Genomic DNA, 19,137 nt, shown 5'->3' on the forward strand with positions numbered 1-19,137 from the left:
TTTCAGCTGTAAGAGCAGGTCCACCAGTGTCTGTTGAAACAAGCCTGCCGTTTATCTCCTTTCAATGATAAGGTCTTCCCTATTCTTCTCTTTTTTTGAACATGCAAATTAGCCTTGTGCTCAGTCCACGCAGCCCATTGTTGCTTAGGACTTTAGCTAGGACCTCTTGCCAATCTGCTCTCTAACATGGAGATGCTGTTGGGTGAGCCTGAAACTAAACAATGGCATTGGCTGGAATCTTCCCAGGTAGAATTCTGATAGTTTTAGCCAAAAAGCCCCAAGTTCTCAGAGGAGTTTCCGAATCCTCACCTCTTCCTTGCTAAGTCTCTGCAGCGATTGCCTTTAAATCATGGACATATGTGGATATCCATGGGAACTGCAGAGCATTAGGGGACTGTAGTCTTGCTGTGTCTCAAAAAGCCAGCAGTCCCTTAATGCTTTGCAGCTACCATGGAGCTCAGAAAGGTCCATCCATGTCCTCCTCCATACTCTACTTGCTGTTACTGTGGACAGCGTCTTAGTGAGACAAGTAAGAATCCTGAAACTCCTCTGAGATCCTGGAGGGTTTTTCCTACCCGAAGTCTATCTGGGGAATTCTTGGTAGTTGTAGTTGGGGGGGGGGGGGTGTCAAAAAATTGTCCTGAAACCTTCTATGTAGATAGCAGGTGATCCACCACTGAGGGCGCTGGGCAGTTCAGCTGATGCCTGTAAGTGGAGATGCTCAGATGGGGGAAACAGACAGGCACTGATAGCTTTATAGCAGCTGGTGAATGCTCTTGGCATTGATCCTTGTCACTTGATCCTTGCTGGCTTGATTTGCAGAAGGGACCACATAGATCCACAGCAGAGTCTTGGCTGGAAAGCTGGGATCTCCAGATAAGGCTGGACAGACCTGTCTTCCTGAACCTTTCACCCTCCTGAGTGTTTTAGACTACAGGCCCCATGCTCCCCTGCCACCACGACTGGGAGAACCTAAAAAGGCCAAAACTGCCTCTTAGACATTCCTTAATTCCATAAATGAGTTACAGGTTTGGGGCATATCAAACTGCGATGGAAAAGGTTGCTTGTCATCTCTGGTATAGTGTCCCTAAACATGGAGGATCAACAGCAGGGTGAAGAACTGCAAATAGACCTATGGGGGCTCACACCTCCCTCAGTTTTAACTCCTGTCACCCAGACTCCAGTAGACAGCACCTACTATTTTTAACCAAAAAAAAAAAAGTTTACTTTCTGTTTTCTTTTTTAAAAGAGGCTATTAAGCAAGTAGCCTTCCAGAACCACCATTTTCCATTTTTGGCCAGAAAGCAGGGGGGGAGAGGAGTCAGTTCTGCAGGAGGAGTCTGGATCCATGCAGCCCATGTCTCACCCAAGAGCAGTTTCTCCCCATTGTAGATCCTCCATGTTTAAGGGCACTGTATCGCACACGATAAGCAACGTTTCCCCTTAGCAGTGTGAGCTGCCCCCACTCCAAACTCCTCTTTATTCAGTAGCTCTCCTTTTTTAACCGTCTTGCCCATCTTCAGAGCGCACACGGCGGCCCAGCCTTGGATTTCAACCTAACATTGAAAAACTGGGAAAACAGAAGTGTGTGGTTTTTCAGGGAAGGATTTGGTGGAGGTGGAGAAACTGCGAAGCGTGTCCAGCAGGAATCTTGACAGCTCTTAGTGGGCCTCCTTTTAAAGAGTACATGGCTTTTAGCCCTGAAATCCTTTCAGATGCCCTAGTGGTTAAACCTGAGTCCAAAACACATAAAGCAAGGTACATATTTAACCAGTTTTGCATTAATATCTTCCCGCCCACCCTAGTCGCTCTGCAACATATGCTTAACCTGTGCTGGATCCTCTTGTTTACCACACGCTTCGGACATGTTGGCAGGAGAATCGGGGCCATAAACAAATTTATTTCGGACTCTTGAGACAGAAATACTGTCTTGCGCACACTGTTCTTTGCTTTCTTCTTAAAAACAGGTTTATTATGGAAAAGGGGGGAAGGGTCAGACCTGCATGAGGCAAAAGCCAGATTCTCAGGCGCCTCGAACGGGATAGCTTCGTGGTTTAGGCCTCTGTTTGGGAGTTTGACTCTCCACGGTTCCTCTTTGACAGGGGCCATTATTATTGTTGTTGGAAAAACCTTGAAACCTAATAATGATGTTTGCTTGATAAAAACGGCATGCTTTTCCCATTTTTCAAAAGGATGCCTTTTGAAAATAGTCAAAAGTCGCTGGAAATCGTCACTATGTAGAGTCCTGTGGCATTTTAAAGACCAGAAGGGTTTAAGTCAGCCTTGTTAGCCACACCATTCTCAGTTGTCCAGTGTTTTCATAGGACTGCTGCTCCTAAACATGGAGGTTCTGTTGATGCGAGGGTGGGCAGTACAGGGCCACATGTCCTGCATGGCATATTTTTATTTCCCTCCCCCCCCAAAAAAAAATGTAAACAAAAATATTTAAATAAAAACTAAAATCATCACCACTGGAAGCGTCCAGAAGTCAGGATTCGCCTGGAAAACAAGGTGCTGCATTGTTTTGTCCGAGCCACAAAACCAAGGTCCAGTTGTTTCATTGAAGATCTCCAGTATTGGAGCGCTCAACCACCTCCCAAAGTCGGTTGGTTCTATTGTTGTACTGCTCTAACAGTTAAGAAGTTTTTCCTGATCTTCAGCCTAAATCTGGCTGCCTGTCACTTGAGCCTATTCTGATGAGTCCTGCACTCTGGGATGATCAAGAACAGATCCTGCTCCTCTTCTGTAGGACTGCCTTTCAAGTACCATATTTTTCCGTGTATAAGACTATACTTTTGTCTAAAATCTTTACACTAAAAATTGGGGGTCGTCTTATACACGGAAGTACGGTGGGGAGAGAACAAAAACAAGTGGAGGGCAAAACAGGGATCAAAACTATCCTGCAACGCTTTTATCCTTTTCCCCCCACTCTTGCTAATCCCCACTTAGATTTCTTAATTTTGGATTAGAAAAGTGGGGGCGTCTTATACATGGGGCATCTTATACACGGGAAAATGCGGTATTTGAAAAGTGCTATCCTGTCTCCCTTCAGTCTTCTTTTCTCAAGGCTAAACATGCCCAGTTCTTTCAGCCTTTCTTCATAAGGCTTGGTTTCCAGCCCCCTGATCCTCCTTGTTGCCCTCCTCTGAACTTGTTCCAATTTGTCAGCATCCTTCTTGAAGAGTGGTGTCCAGAACTGGCCACAAGACTCAAGGTGAGGCCTAACTAGTGCCAAATAGAGGGGAACTAGTACCTCACATGATTTGGAGACTAGACTTCCATTAATGCAGCCTAAAATAGCATTGGCCTTTTTTGCAGCCACAGCACATGGTTGGCTTTTATATTCAGCTTTTGATCAACAACAATTGCATGATCCTTCTCACTCATACTGCCCAGTATCCCCATCTTGTCACTGCGCATTTGGTGTGTGTTTTTTCTCCCTATGTGTAGAATTTTGTCCTTATCCCTGTTAAATTTCATTGTGTTGTTTTTCAGCCCCAAAGTGTATCAATATGCCACCCATTTTTGGACTCTTATGTTCAGTTTTCCCGTACAATCCATTAAGGGGTTGTGCTAAGCCTGAAGAAGTGGAATATTCTCCATGAAAGCTTGCATTTTTCCAATAAAAGGTATCCCCCCCCCTTACATTGTTCAAAAAAAATGGATTTTCTCTCGGCCTTTTCCTTAGTGTTCCACTGCTTTGTTCACAGTTCAGAAAGAGAACTGAAGGACGAAGGGGGAATGCTGGGACAAGAGAAGTCAACAGGGCGGGTACAGATCCGGGAAGAATTGGAACCTAAATCTTTGTGGGTTGGACGGGGGTGCCGAACCTGTCTGCCGAGCTACATTTCCTGCCCACAAACTTAACATCCGAATCATTCCAGCGTCATGTCAGAACCACCCTGTAAAATATTGGCAAGGGCTAGAGAGAAGGCAGTCGGAATCAATTAGACTTGGCATGATTTGGGACCTATTTATTTCAGATAATCAATCAGACTTGGCGTGGCTTTGGGTGGGTTCCTCTCATCTTGGCTTTAGCCAACCCTCTGCCTAGCTTGCAAGTTGTATTAGATACGCGCCCAATCATGGGTCGGTCGGATCCGTGCGACTTCCAATCCATACGGTGTCGTTATGGGGGCGGGGGGGGGAGAGAAGGGGAAAAGATGGATTAGATTCTTTGTGCGAGCGGAGAATTCAAATTCTTGTGTTCTTTGGGATGTCTGGAAAGGGATAGTTACCAAACCAATTAATCAGCCATCACATGTGGCCACTGTGGCCAAGAATTCTCTTCTGTGGCCAGACATCATAGGCAGCAACCAAATGGAATGGGAAGGTTAGAATAATACGGTCCTTTTTTGCTTGATCCACAAGCTACCCCAGCTTGGATAGGTTGTCTGGATCTGCAAGCGCAGGTTTGGGGTCAGCCTTCAAACCCAAGTCAGAAACCAAGATCTGAGATGGACTTTTGGTTACAGTAAAAAGTGGGCTCCTCCAAATGCCCCGAACCTCAAAGCGTCTTGAATTAACAGGAGTCGGGAGGATTCGGTTTCATCCACTGGCAGTAGAGAGGGCTCAGCAAATTGGCCGGGTCGCCTCCCCGGGAACGGGCCAAGCCAGCGGCTAATCGGCCCGCTCTGCTGTTCCAAGGCAGCAGTTCTGTTTCCTCTTGCAGTGGGATCGCTTGCACACAGAGGGCGGTGCGCCTACTGGCCAAAAACACTGTGTGCCTCAAGGGAATTCTAGGAAAGTTTAGACGCGCACGTTAATGCGATCAACTGTGGGAGGGTTGTCTCACAGGTGCCAAGAAGCTCATACTTTTCCCGGCTTCATTTCTGGTTGGCCCAGAATGCTTTATTTTGTTTAATTTCATTTAAAACAGGGACAGATTCTCTTTCTCTCTCTTTCTCCCTTTCGCTATGCATATCATAATAATAACCTTTGAACTGCAGAGCTGGACGGGACCCTATGGATCGTGTCCAGCCCCTCTCAAAGAGAGGCACCATGGGGGAATTGAACTCCCAACTTCTGGCTTCGCAGCCAGAGACCTAAAGCCCAGCAGTTTGCACACCCACAACCTGCAGCTTTCAAATGTCTTTTATTTTCCCCCCAAAGCAACTGGAAATGTAACGTTCTGTTTTGAGAAAGGCAAGATCAAAGAGTGTACTTCCTCAGCTTTTTGTTTTTAAAAAACATGGCATAATGCAACAGTTTAAAATCGGTGCAACGCTTCGTATAAACGTTTGCTTTTTTATGTTTAGGTAAAGGTTCCCCTTGACTTTTAGTCCAGTCGTGTCTGACTCTAGGGCGCAGTGCTCATCCCCATCTCCAGGCCGTAGAGCCAGCGTTTGTCCATAGACCTTTTCCATGGTCATGTGGCCAGCATGCCTAGACATGGAGCGCCATTACCTTCCCACCGTGGGGGTACCTATTTATCAACTTGCATTTTTACATGCTTTCGAACGGCTGGGTTGGCAGGGTTTTTATGTTTACAAGTTAGCTAAATTTGTCAGTCTGGTGGTTACTTGCTAGCAACTAACATTCTCACTTCCCCTTAGGGTTTTTTAAACAGAGTCTTGTGCCTTGTTGCTTTGAATCTGGCATTGATTTTGTTTCCCATTTTCCGCGCGGTATCCGTTAGATTCTTTTTAAATGTTTGTGTACATCCTGTTTTCTCTTTTAAATATTGTCTTTTAGTGATGTAAGCCACATTGGGTCCTTTTTAAAGGAGAAAGGCAGGCTAAAAATATTGTCAATAAATAAATAAATAAAATAGGCTATCAAAAGCAATCAGTGACCTATTTGGAAAGAGAAGGAATTTGTAATTTAGTACAGTGGTGCCTCGCATAATGAGCGCACCGTTTAACGACGAATCCGCATAGCAATCTATTTTTTTAGATCGCTAATGCGATCGCATTGCGATGTTTTAATGGGTAAAACATCGCATTGTGATGATCGGTAAGTGTTTCGCTTACCGATCTTCGCATTGCGATGTTTCTGAAACAGCTGATTGGCGGTTCCAAAATGGCCGCCGGGTGCTCAAAATGGCCACCACAAATGTTTTCACACCGATTCCTCGCTTACCGAGGGTGCAAAAATGGCGGCGCTATAGAGGATCTTCACTGAATGGTGAGTTTGGGCCCCATAAAGCGTTCCTATGGGTTTTTCTGTTCCATTTAGCAATGTTTCCTCATAGTGTCGATTAATCCGGAACGGATTAACGTTGCTATGCGGGGCACCACTGTACAGAACATCCAGCGCAGCCTTACCAGCCTCGTTCTCATCAGCAAACCTTAACGATAGTGTGAAAAGCATTTGGAGTGGTGGTGTCTTGTTGTTGTACCTGGAATCTGGCACACCCTCCCGAGGAAGATCAGCCTCGCCCCCATCCTTGATCACTTTCTGAAGCCGTTTATCTGTTAGGTTGCATCCCACCTAACATTTCTTAAATAGATTCTTTTGGATCGGAGGATTCTGTGTTCCTGCTCCTTCTGCAATGTGGAGCCCTGCTCACCAGCCTCAAAGTTCTGCCATAGCAGCACCGTTGACTGTCCTTGACAGTACAATACAGGAGCAAAAAATCCCCCTCCCTCTGTGGGATCCGTATCCACTGATTCACTTATCCGCTGCCTGGAAATGTGGAATGAATCTCAAGAGGTGGGGAATGCTCCAACCCTGGAGGCATTCAAGAGAAAGTTAGACAACCACCTGGCAGATCTCCTTTGATTTGTATTCCTGCCTCGAGCAGGGGGTTGGACTAGATGGCCTTACAGGCCCCTTCTACTTCACTATTCGGTGAGTCTATGAAAAAAAACCCAGAAATACATATGAACAGCATCAATGCTTCGGCATTTTTTGGCATCCACGGGGTGGGGGAGGCTTGGTCATCCATAGTTGGTAGCAACTGGCCACCAACTGAGCAAACACTACTGGTGGTCGTTCTGTTTCTTGCCCGGGTACTAATTGGAAGTGTATTCATGAAGGCTAATAAAGTCATGCCCCGCTTAACGTTTGCCCTGCATTACAATGAATCCGCTTTACGACGATCTTTTTGCGATCACAATTGCGATTGCAAAACAATGGTCTAAATGGGGGAATTTCGCTTAGCGATGATCAGTTCCCTGCTTCGGGAACCGATTTTCGCTTTACGATGATCACAAACAGCTGATTGTCTGGTTTTTCAAAATGGCCGCCTGGTGTTTAAAATGGCTCCCCACTGTGCCACTGTCCTCGCTATACAGGCACCGAAAATGGCCGCCATATGGAGGATCTTCACTGGACTGTGAGTTTTTACCCCATTGGAATGCATTGAACGGTTTTCAATGCGTTTCAATGGGGTTTTTAATTTCTCTTTATGATGTTTTCGCTTAACAGCGATTTTCCTGGAACGGATTATCTTCGTTAAATGAGGCACCACTGTACACAAATTGGAAGTTTCCTTTGTGAACAGGATGTTGGGGATAACTAGGCCTAGCTAGACTTCCAGTTGAGGTCTTTCTCCAAGGTGAGCGACATTTTGGTGTCTGTCCATCAAGTAGAACTCCTAAAATGGAGAATGTGACAGGATTTGCAGCCCTCCAAAAAAAAATAAATCTGAAAATCCCATCCTTAGTTAGAGATGTCCTTTTATTCAGTTACAAAAGTTCTTTCTTTAGCTATGAATGAACACGTCCACCTCTGTGTTCCTTTTCAGGAGGGCGACGTGGAAAACACTTCCATAGCCCAAGGATGTGGTACGTTTGTTTCTCACGCATTCTGGTGGGACAAGTAGCTACATGTGAGCAAACATGTTGTTAATCATGAAGCTGTCTATGACTTCCACGGCTTCTCTTGGTTTTTTTTTGCTTAATGAATAACACTATTATTGCACGAAGTGGCCTCGCTTAATGAAGAACTGTAACTCAAACCTCGACACATCTCCAATTTTTTGACCTTCCGATGAAAGCTGAGCTCAGCCATCATCTCCTCTCCATTGCCCCGCCTTTGAGATAGGGATCCAGAGTTCATGTACCGAATGAATCAGTTCTCCCTTATATTTTATTTTTTTTAAAAGCTTCTTCCTAGCTCAGCTCTCTCCCCACCCCATCCCCAGCCCTTTTTCCAGCTGGAAGGAAAACAGATTTTTCCGTTTACTCAACTGCAGCTAATCAACAGCCAACAGAGAAATGATGACTCAGGCTGCAGGCCTAAATTCAATCACTCAGGAGTCAAATCCCATTGAATACCCCGCTGCTGACGTTTGAGGCAGCCACCTCGAAATTAGACGTGGAACTGCCTTAAGGGGCAGGTGACATCTGTTTTGTCGTAGAAAGGGGGAGGGGTGTTTCTCACCTCCAAAATCTTGCGACTGAGCATAGTTTGTGATTGGTCATCAGAATATAAACCGAGTTTTGATTTGCTAGACTTAATTGCTCATGCAGGGAGCTGTGATGAAATCCTGCTGGTAAACAAGGATGTGTCTCGTTTCTAAGCACAAATCAAGTGGTTCATCAAGTTTAGTTGGTACAATAAACCATTTAATTGATGCTGGCCCCAGGCCTGGACTTTGCTTTCAGCATGTTTTTCTGTACCTAGACAGGAAAATCTGTCTCTGTAATAGACACAGTGTTGTGTAAAGACTCCATAAATATCTATCTGTAATACGTATGCCGTTGTATAAAGATTGTGTAAATATTGTTAGGATGGCCATGCATCTTACTTTACAGACGACAGACCTTTACTTGAAGATAAAGAACCCTAAAAGGGGATTGATGGGAGTCGTGGTCACCTGTCACTCTTGATTATTATGTTTTATGATGAGTTATATTTCTCCAGAAAGACAAACCAATGGATCTGAGAGCTTGAATTTGTATCTAGAAGCAAAAATGAGGAAACTGAGGCTGTCCTATTCGGGACACATCCTGAGAAGGCAGGATTCTCTGGGAAAAGACCATCGTGCTGGGGTTGAAAGCAGCAGGAAAAGAGGAGGATGAAATGTAAGATGGAATGACTCTCTGAAGGAAGCCATGGGCTTGACGTCTTGAACTTCAGAAGGCCCTAATTATAGGACCTTCTGGAGTTCACTCAGCCAGAGGGTTTCCATGAGTCAACAGCAACATGTTTCTCGGTTTAAATTGCAGTGGAGATCATTTCCATTATAATGAACCTATGGAAGGGTTGTGGAAATGAATTTGTCATTGTGCGTTGTGCTCCCTTCTCTCTCTCTGTGATGTGTACAGGGGCAATTTTAAGCTATGAATAAATGCACGGAGACGTCGCAAAGAATCAACGAAGAACATTCCACCCAGTCTTAGGCATATGGATTTAGAAGTAACTCTGTGTGAGTCCAAATGAGAAGAGATATCCCACCCCAAAAAAAGAGGCAGAAGTGCGTAGGTAGGAAACGAAGTGACAACAAGGAACAATACCAACAAGTCCCTTAAAGGTTTGACTAACAAGGTGCATGAGAGAACACACCTTCTTGGCCTGCAGATCTCAGGATAAGAATCACGTTTCAAGCTCAGCTTTTGGATTAAATATGAATAGGATTTGACTCTTCCACCAGTCGTTCACATGGTCTTCTCTTCCTCAGGTGCAAGTTCTTCAGCCTGACAGAGACGCCGGAGGACTATACCATCATAGTGGACGAAGAAGGTTTTCTTGGTGAGTCCCAACCCTTCCTTCACACGGTCCAGTTTCTCGGTCTAGTTGAACGTTATTATTCTCCTGCCTTCGCCGCGGTGTGACATTTGAGACCGTGACTTGTGTCAGAGGCCAAGAAACATGAGATGATGGAAAAGGTAGTCCCAAACAGCAGGAAGCTATACATACAAGGGTCTTAAGGTGGGTGTGTCTGCAATGCTGCAAAAGGAGGGGTGGATTATACTTTAATATTTTCAGACCGTGGATAAGTGAATCAGCGGATAAGGGGAGTCCTACTGTTGATGCACATTTTAAAGTAATTGCTGCAATGTAAATCAAAATGTAATCTCAAGAAGGAAACGTCTGTGGACTACCTGTGAGGCTTCTCACCTGTTACCTGTGGGCTAACTGGGGATGAGTCACTTGGTGGCTTTTCTAATCTTCTTTGTTATGGGTCTCGGAGTAGGATCTGCAGACACCTGAGTGCTTTTAGGGAGTTAAACGACCCTGCTTTGGTCTCTTTGTTTTTCAAATATGGCTCTTGAAACGGGCATCAGAATTTTCAACAGTGCTGTGTACACAATCCCTATGAAGGGAACATTCTTCTCTACTCCTCCTTGACTCTCTGTCATGAGGACTAGAAACTTGATGCTCTGAATGTATCTCGGAGGTGGTCTGCTGTAGTTTCCCAGATATTTTGGACTGAAATCTCTATGGTTTCTCACTAAAGTCCATGCTGGCTAGTTGGAATGAGGGGGTGTGGGCCTTTCTAGGGGTCCTTGTTTTGGTTTCCGGTTCTTTCCGGTTCAGGCCCTTTCGGTAAAATTGAAGGAACCTGTTTTCTTCCAGTTCACTCGTTTCTGATTTCCCAGCTGATTTCTGGAGTTGGAACCAATTCGTACTCAAAATAAGTGCAAAACATTAGGAAACACAAGGCGGCAGACGATTGTCCCCCTCAAAAAATGGACAGCGGCAACAGAATATGGGAAAAATAAAAACAATCATCATCAGACTCATTGATAGTCCTTTAAAGTTTACATTTATCATCCCATCATGATCCTCGTTATCCTCAACGGTTCATCGACAGGAAACAATACAGATAAGAAAGACCAACCTTAGAATCATAATCAGAATAAAACACCACACAAAATCCATGAGTTGCTTTATTTTCCTGATCACGGTTGGATGTTAAAGTAAAATCATTAACCAGTGAAGTATATTCGATGACCCGGTATAGCCGTTCTCCGTTTGAAACACACTGAATTTAGCAAAACATCAAAAGAGGTCTTTTAAAGAAAAAAAGAAGAAGAAAAGCCCTTCTTATAAATGTCAAGGATAAATTGTGCAGAAAATTCTTTAAACTAATGGCCCGAGAAATGTTCGGCAGAAGCTATTGTCTGCCCTCTGTTCTAATTGCATCTTGAACGTTAGCGGCGACGGCAACCATAGAATCGCCTGCGTGCCGGTGTCACAGTTCAACAGGAGCAATTCGTTTCATGAGATAATGAACTGTATCAGCGGGCGCTTCGGAAGGAGGAGACGGCGATCCGCCGTCTGTCTCGACGGATGGGTTCAGCCTGGCTTCAGTTAGAAGTGTCGTTTCATCAGTATTCTTATATGGCTTCAATTCAGGCCAGGTTCCCTGAATTACACCTTGATCTTTCACCTCTTCTTCGAGGTTCAGGTGTGGTGTGTGTCCGTTTTGGAAGTCAGAGGCTTCCACACGTCTCAAAAAGATTTCCCAAGGTTATTTATTTATTAAAGTTTTGTACGGTATCAATTTTAGTAATAAACACTGCTCGGGGGGGGGTGAAACAAACCGAATGTAAAGAAAATCTCAGCAGTCTGCTAAATGCTCACACCACGAGCAAACAAATAACAGCAAATACTATCTCGGAATAAATAATTGGATGCCATCAAGTGGAGTCCAACTTTTGGTGACCCTTTTTAGGGCATTTGAGGAAGAGAGTATAGAGAAGTGATTTACCCTTCCCTTCCTCTAGGGGGAGCCCTGGGACTGTGCAGTTTGCCCAAGGCTACCCAGGCTGGCTCTTCTCCCAGGAAGCACAGTGGGGGAATCAAACTCTCAAACTCTGGCTCTGCAACCAGAGATCTAACTCGCAGACAAACTTCATGGTGCTGAAATATAGCAGACAGCAGTTTAGAGGTGGGTGGTGGGTGGTGGGTGGATAGATGGCTGGCTGGCTGGCTGGCTGGCTGGCTGGATGGATGGATGGATGGATGGATGGATGGATGGATGGATGACTCAGAGTCCTATTAATTATGGCCATGACCGTCATTCAATCAGCACAGATTTTAGAAGCACGTTTCCATAATTTGCTATTTGTGTACCGAATCACATGATTTCGCCCATCATGGAAAATGCCTATGCTAACACTGAGTATCGAACGGCTGGATCGCTCAGTGGTTTATGCGTTGTGAGTTTGATTCCCGTCTTGGCCTCCTTGACAGGGGTCCCTTCGAGCTCTGCCATTCTAAGATGATAGACTTTTCATCTTTTCGCCACTGAGATTTGTGCCGGTTGAGTGACACCTGCCAAAAATAAGTAATAGGATTCCAGCCAATATGTGTTTTGTTGTTGTTGTTGTTGATGTTGAGACTTCAAGGAGGTTGCTCTGATTCAACACTCTGTTGTAAAGCACAGATGAAGAACACCAACAAACAGCTAATAGAAAGTAAAGGTTCCCCTTGACATTTAGTCCAGTCGTGTCCAACTCTAGGGGACAGTGCTCATCCCCATCTCCAAGCCGTAGAGCCAGCGTTTGTCCAAAACAGTTTCCGTGGTCACGTGGCCAGCCCGACTAGACACGGAACGCTGTTACCAAGGTGGTACCTATTTATCTACTCACATTTCTAGAATGCTTTCGAATGGCTACGTTGGTGGGAGCTGGGACAAGCGACGGGAGCTCACTCCATCACGTGGATTCGATCTTACGACGGCTGGTCTTCTCACCTTGCAGCACGGAGGCTTCTGCGGTTTAACCCACAAGCCCCTCAGTTCAGCATGCAGGCTGTGAGTCCAATCTTACGGATGATTTCCTGGGAGCAAACGCCAGTGAACTCCGTGGCACTTCATTCCGAATACAGAGGTCCACCTCATAAGACACGGAGCGCTTTAACAAAAAATCGTCAGCCTCTTGAGGCGAAACCTTTTAGCTTTTAATTAGAAATGCAGTCGAGCAAAGAAACGTCACCATTTGAACAGCAAATTTTATGTCAGAAGGCCATTTCAAAGCAATGAAAGATGTGTCCAGACTTTGCTTGATTATTTCTCTCCTTTCCTCTGCTCATCCATTTAGAAACTCCAGCCCTTAACACAAAACAGTTGACTCAGTTGCGTCCCTAAATCCTCGCAGGAACTGCTGGATTTCGGGCAGTTTCTGCGAGACCAAATGCTGGAAAAAAACAAACCCCACATGTTGATTAAGACCAAAATGGGTATATTTGAATTTAGTTATGGCATCTTCATTCAAGCTATTTAGCTCTGGCGTCTCCTTATTGTTGACAAGTGGGGATTTTTAGATCCACTGAAATATTATGTTGTTGGTTTTGGAGGGTTGCCCCTTCGGATGTCAGAATGACACCTGGGATCTGTGTTCGAATGCTAAACAATTACATATTTCAACCTAGGGTACTAGTAGCTGCCAAGTGTACTGGTCCATTTAGCTCGCCGTTGTCCTCAGCGGGGCCCGTTGGCGGGTTTGGTAGCACTTACTCCTCCTAGGTGGAGGTCTTGAATTCCGTGGTGGTCTCCCATCCAGGTGCCAACCAAGGCTGATCCTGCTTAGCTTCCAAACTCACATACGATAGAAGTGTTCAGGATGATATGATACTTCCAAGTTCACATGTCCTTCTGTCAGAGACATTGGGCCTGGCGGTTGTATTCTGTTGAGTGTATCTCTCGGAGATTGCAAGAGGCTGGTCGGAGAGCAGGACATGGTGGTGTGTGTGTTTGTTGTGTGTAGAAGGCTTAGTTCATTGCAGAAGGCGTGTGTGTGTGTGTGTGAGAGAGAGAGGATACTGTTTCTGATTTGCTATTTTCCTTTCCTTCTCTGTCCCCCCCACCCCACCCTCTTAAAACTGGCACCCAGGTCAGGAATAGAACTGACCCTCAAGGAAAGAAATCGAGCTATAAATGGCACACTTAGTCACAGGGCTGTAGTTGGCAGGAAAGGGCTGTGAAGCCGGGGTAACAAATAGTCATCAACAACCACAGTGGTGTAAGGTGATATCTCATCGGCACGGTGAGAGGGTGGGGTATTTAATTTTGCAGGCTAGATTTTTCCCAACGGCTTCCTATCTGGGAACGGGACATCATCCGGGGCAGGAGAAAAGGGCAGGGTTAAACTCCAACATATCTGTAGGTCTCAAAAGTACAAGCGGGAGACGGAGTCTCAAGATGGATAAAAACGTTGGCGGGGCAGGATCCCAAATACATTGATATTCATTTTATTGCAGTTAGCACTAGATAAAGTGCTTTATTAATAAAGCACAGTCTTGGATTTGAATGCCGAAAATGTCTAAAGTACACACAGGCTTTCTGCAGACTGTTTTAAATACAGATTTTTTTTCATACTACATGATTCTTGGCCTTTTGAGAGAGTCAATCCTTCAGAAGGCTTTTCCACATACAGTGTAGAGTCGTGTTTTTTTTTTTCCTGGGTTCCTCGACCTTTCTAATTTTTCTACAACCTTTTTATGGGATTTCAGCTCTCTTTTGTGGATTTCCCAATTTCATCGCACCAGCCGTGACCTTGATCTGGTATGAGAGAATTGTGGTGTTGTGTGTGTGTGTGTGTGTATGTTGTTGTTGTTTTAAAAATTCTCTTCAGCGCGACTGTAATGCTGCTATACTGTAAGCCAACCAGACAAAATGCCCATAACTCTAAAGTTTGTTATATAATGCAGCTTATATAATCAAGTGGCAACTAAAAATATACTTGGGTTTAACTTCTAATGTGCTGAAGCATGAATACATTGGATCTAGAGAGGGAGAGAAGAGGAGGAGATCTCCTTTTTTTTAAAAAAAAAATTGCCATCTTTGAGGATCAACAAAGCGGCGGAGCTAAGGATGGATTTATACAATGCTAGATTCCTAAACACAGGCTTCTCGGCTGAGCGTGGAAAATTAAATTAAGTGCCAAAGGAGGACTGCAGCTGAACATTTAAGAAGACAACAATCATGGCTACAGAGGAACTGCACAACTTTAGCGTTGATGAAGAAGGACTGAAATAGAGATTTGGGTTCAGTTGTCAGTCCACACGAAGACTACAGCCGAGATATCGGAAGAAGCCGGAAGAGTCGGAAGGGCTGCAATGAAAAGAACTAGAAAAGATCGTCGAGTGTAAGGATGTGTCACTGGAGACCGAGATCATCCACACTCTTGTCTTTCCGATCACCGTGTAGGGGTGTGAAAGCCGGACCATGAAGGAAACTGACAGGAAAAAGATTGATTCGTTCAAAATGTGGTGCTGGAGGAGATCTTTGCAGATACCCTGGACAGCCAGAAAGATGAATATGTGGGTCCAAGATCAAATCAAGCCTGAACTATTTCTGGAGGAAAAAAAATGTTGAAGCTGAGGCTGTCCTGCATCCTGAGAAGGCAGGATTTTCTGGAAAAGACAATAATGCTAGGAAAAATGGAAAGCAGCAGGAAAAGAGGAAGGCCAGATATGAGATGGATTGAGTCCCTAAAAGAAGCCACAAGCTTGGGATATGTAAGAGCTGAGCAGGGTGAGTTGAGGACAGGATATTTTGGAGATTACTCATTTGTAGGGTGGCTACATGTCAGAGGCAACTTGACGGCACACAACAATAATAGCAACAGACTCAAGCTTCGATCTGATGCTTCAAAGTTTTGGAGTCCTCAAGAGTTGGTAGAACAAAGTCCGATCCTTGCAGGTGAACTAAGAGCCCTCAACGTGATTCTCAGACGTAACACAAACGCACCAATGCGCATGAAAACAAGGCCGTCAAGAAATTTGGAAATTTGGGCACCGAATTTTCAGTGGTGGTGCAGTTTGTGACGTGTCTTTCGGTGGAGGGGGGCGGGATTGGCTTCTGCTCTGCCCACAGTTTTCCACAGGGACCCTATCAGAATTACCAAACCGTTACGATCGTAAGTGTACCCACGCCCGAAAATCGTACACAGTCCCTCTTATCCGGGGTGCTAATTATAGAAACCCAGAGACCTATGGGACATGTTTTTGGGCAACATCCCATGGTTGCTTTGACCTCCCAGGTCATAAACAGCTCACACGCAGCCAGGAGGTCGAGCTCCTTGGACCTAAGGTTGTGCAAACTTGAGCAGCTGCCCGGCAGAACATCTGGATAACTCCCTGCTCTTACATGAAATCCAAGGGCAACGGGTTGCCGGTTCTGGTGGACTGGATCCAACTGGATCTGGATAGATCTCCTCTGGCGGTGGCGTTACGAGTCATCTAGTCCCCTCCAGCTCATGGAAGGAGCGATCTGCAAATTGTCCTGTCCTCAACTCAGCTCTTGCAAACTCAAGCCTGTGGCTTCCTTTAGAGAATCAGTCCATCTCATATCTGGTCTTCCTCTTTTCCTGCTGCCTTCTGTTTTTCCCAGCACTATTGGGGTTTCCCCCCCCCCTCAAAGAATCTTGCCTTCTCATGATGTGCCCAAAGTATATCTTCTCTACAAATCTGTGCTTTTCATTATGGCCAGCCGTGACCTCTCGCTGCCCTCTCTCCAGAATGCTAGGAATAAAAGGTTTTGGTGAGGAGGCAGGAAAGCATATTAAAGATCCTCAAACCACTATAATCTGCTTTTAATCTCTTTTTTTTTAAAAAAATATTCTGGCTCTATTTATACTGCGTTTATCCTGATGAGCGTGTCTCTCTCTTTTTTTTTTTTGAGAACTTATGGACAGTCCTCTTTTAACTGCCCCCCCCCAAAAAAAACCCTGCTGGGAGATTCAGCTTTTGCCTCATTTTAAAAAAAAGTACAGTACTCCTTTCTGAGTTGTCATAGGAAACCCTACAGACATCTCCGGACGGTGTTCCTTCCCTTATTTCATGACCTTTTCTTTGAAATGGCCATTTCCCTCCCTCTTGGGACATGGAAAGCTTCCAAGAACGAAAGGGCATCCAGTGGCTTTCCATATGTTGCCTCCGGCAGCCATTTTTGAGGATAGTGTGGAGTGCTGTGTGGAGAGAGAGAAAGAGAGCGAGCCCCGATTGCAGTTTTAACATCTGCTCCTGTTTTTTTCCCTTTCCGAGGGTGAACGGAAGGGCGAAGGGCGCTTGCTGTTCTCGGCAATCTCAAGCTGAGGTGGTGGTAGACTGTCCTGCGGCCAACGGAGGTAGTTTCTTTACCCGCGACAGTTCTAGGCAGAAAAATAGGGGAAATTACGGTGTGATGCTACAGATGTTTATCTATTCAGAAGGAGATTCTGCTGTCTCCGTGTGGGACTCATGCGCAGGAAATAAGCATAGGGTTGCAGCCTCTGTTATTTGGAACTATTCAGAACTCGAACCCAGTTGCCATGGAGCCAACGTAGGGTAGAATATAGAGTCTCAGGCTCGGATGTCCAGGGGTCCTGGGTTCAAATCTCTCTTGAGCAGGGAAGCGGACGACGTCAGCAACCATTACAGCCTCCAGCTGGAGACGGCAAAGCAGCCGCAGAGCGGAGTCCGAAGCCATTCAAAAGGAGAAGACAACCTCGGTATAACCGTTTCAGAAAAAAGCGATCTTGATGGGGAAGAAATTAAAAGTGCGCTAGTCGTCGCAGCAGCTGCGAAAGAACATCACCTCTGTTGTATCTGAGGCTGCAGGACATGGATGAGGAATTATGTCTCATCCGCCTGAGAGGAGAACCGTCGGAGGTGTGGAATATCTTGGGGGAGACGATGTGCAGAAAAGTATTGAAGCGGTGATAAAACATGAGAGCTTTCGGGAGCTAGCGTTGTGTTATCGCGAAGCGATTGTGGGTTACAGTGTGCCAAAGGAACCCATTAAGAGTAGTGTGGCATTATCTGGAAGGATGCGTTGACTTTTTTTTCATGCTGAGACTATTATCAGTTCCTTGACGGCAGGTAAGACGTCAGATGAAAAGACGTGGCCCTCTGTCGAATTGCTTTTCCAACACCTGCGGCTATGACGTCGAAATATACACGTTATCCCAGAGGCCAGGAAGATCAGCTCGGTGTGGCCCATATTCGTGACGCATTGGGCTAGTTCAAAGTGGTGCATGCCCCCTTTCTTTAAAGCAGGGGAAGGATATGTGTGACCTTTCTGTGACTACAACACCCAGGCGTCTTCAGGCTTGGTTGGGTTGGCTGAGGCTGATGGGAGCGGTAGTAGTCCAAGGACATCCGGGGCTTTGCATTTTGCCAGGTTTTGTGTGGGAAAAGGATCCCCACTCTCTTAGATTTTGGATGTTTGGGTTTGTTATTCCTAGAAAGCTCGTCATTCATTTTGACAGGCCTTTTATCTGACCCTTCTTATGGACCACCACGAGAGAACCAATCATCTAGAGCAGTGGTCCCCAACCTTGGGCCTCCAGATGTTCTTGGACTTCAACTCCCAAAAATCCTGGCCAGCAGAGGTGGTGGTAAAGGCTTCTGGGAGTTGCAGTCCAAGAACATCTGGAGGCCCAAGGTTGGACACCACTGATCTAGAGCACGTTGCATCCCCATGTTTAACGTTCCCTCAGCTGACACTTTTAAGAAGATCTCTAAAGAGTGGACACCGTGGAAGAAGAAGGCTTCCATCGGACAGTTGTATTTATGGGTTACCACTCCCAAAATCCGCCTGGCTTGAAAACGTCTGCCTTTAACTGTATTTGGATGGAAGGAAAGAGAGACGGACGAAGTCTCTCAATTATTATTATAATTATTATTATTATTTAAATCCCTGGTCTGTTTATCACCATGCCTGTTTATCTTTGAAAAGGCGCTGACAGATCCTTGAGCTCCTTCCAACTGTACAAACACAACTGGTTTTGAGCAGAGGAACACAAAGATAAATATTGTCGGATAATATGCAACCTACATACGATGCCTTTAAGAAATCTTTTCGCTGAGAGGTTACTTCTCTGGCCTGGGGCGAATTTCAGTTAGCTCAGTAGAACATCTGGGGACCCAAGGTTGGGAACCACTGCTCTAGAGGGAATCTGGTGGAGGTTTTTTTTTTCCTCTGGAGATGCAGAAAGTGGGAGAAGGTGAAAGCAAAGGTGACCTTTGCCAGGTCATCTATTTATTTATTTGGCAACTTCTTCAATCTCTCCATATTCTGCCACCAGCTAGAGGCTATAAAATGTGCAGCTGACTGGATAGTTCTGTGAGTTCGGTCTCTGGCTGCAGAGCCAAACGTTGGGAGTTCGATTCCCCCCCGGGCCTCCTGGGAGTGGAGCCAGCCTGGGTAGCCTTGGGCCAGCTGCCCCACCCCAGGGTTTGCCCCCCAGAAGACGGGGAAAGTCAAACAATTTTGTGTATTCACGACCTGGAAAACCCTGAAAAAAGGAGGCCATA

At 45.5% G+C, this 19,137-nt stretch overlaps 1 protein-coding gene across 1 annotated transcript in view; it reads left to right on the plus strand.

Moving 5' to 3' along the window:
• Positions 1 to 19,137, plus strand: part of CASTOR2 (cytosolic arginine sensor for mTORC1 subunit 2) — a 48,463-nt gene that overhangs the window by 16,884 nt on the left and 12,442 nt on the right. The window contains exon 2 of the mRNA XM_072978439.2: positions 9,569 to 9,639. Within this exon, the coding sequence (XP_072834540.1) occupies positions 9,569 to 9,639 (71 nt within the window). The remainder of the gene's footprint in view (positions 1 to 9,568; positions 9,640 to 19,137) is intronic.

This window comes from Pogona vitticeps, chromosome 7 (genome assembly GCF_051106095.1).
Source record: "Pogona vitticeps strain Pit_001003342236 chromosome 7, PviZW2.1, whole genome shotgun sequence".
NCBI lineage: Eukaryota > Metazoa > Chordata > Lepidosauria > Squamata > Agamidae > Pogona > Pogona vitticeps.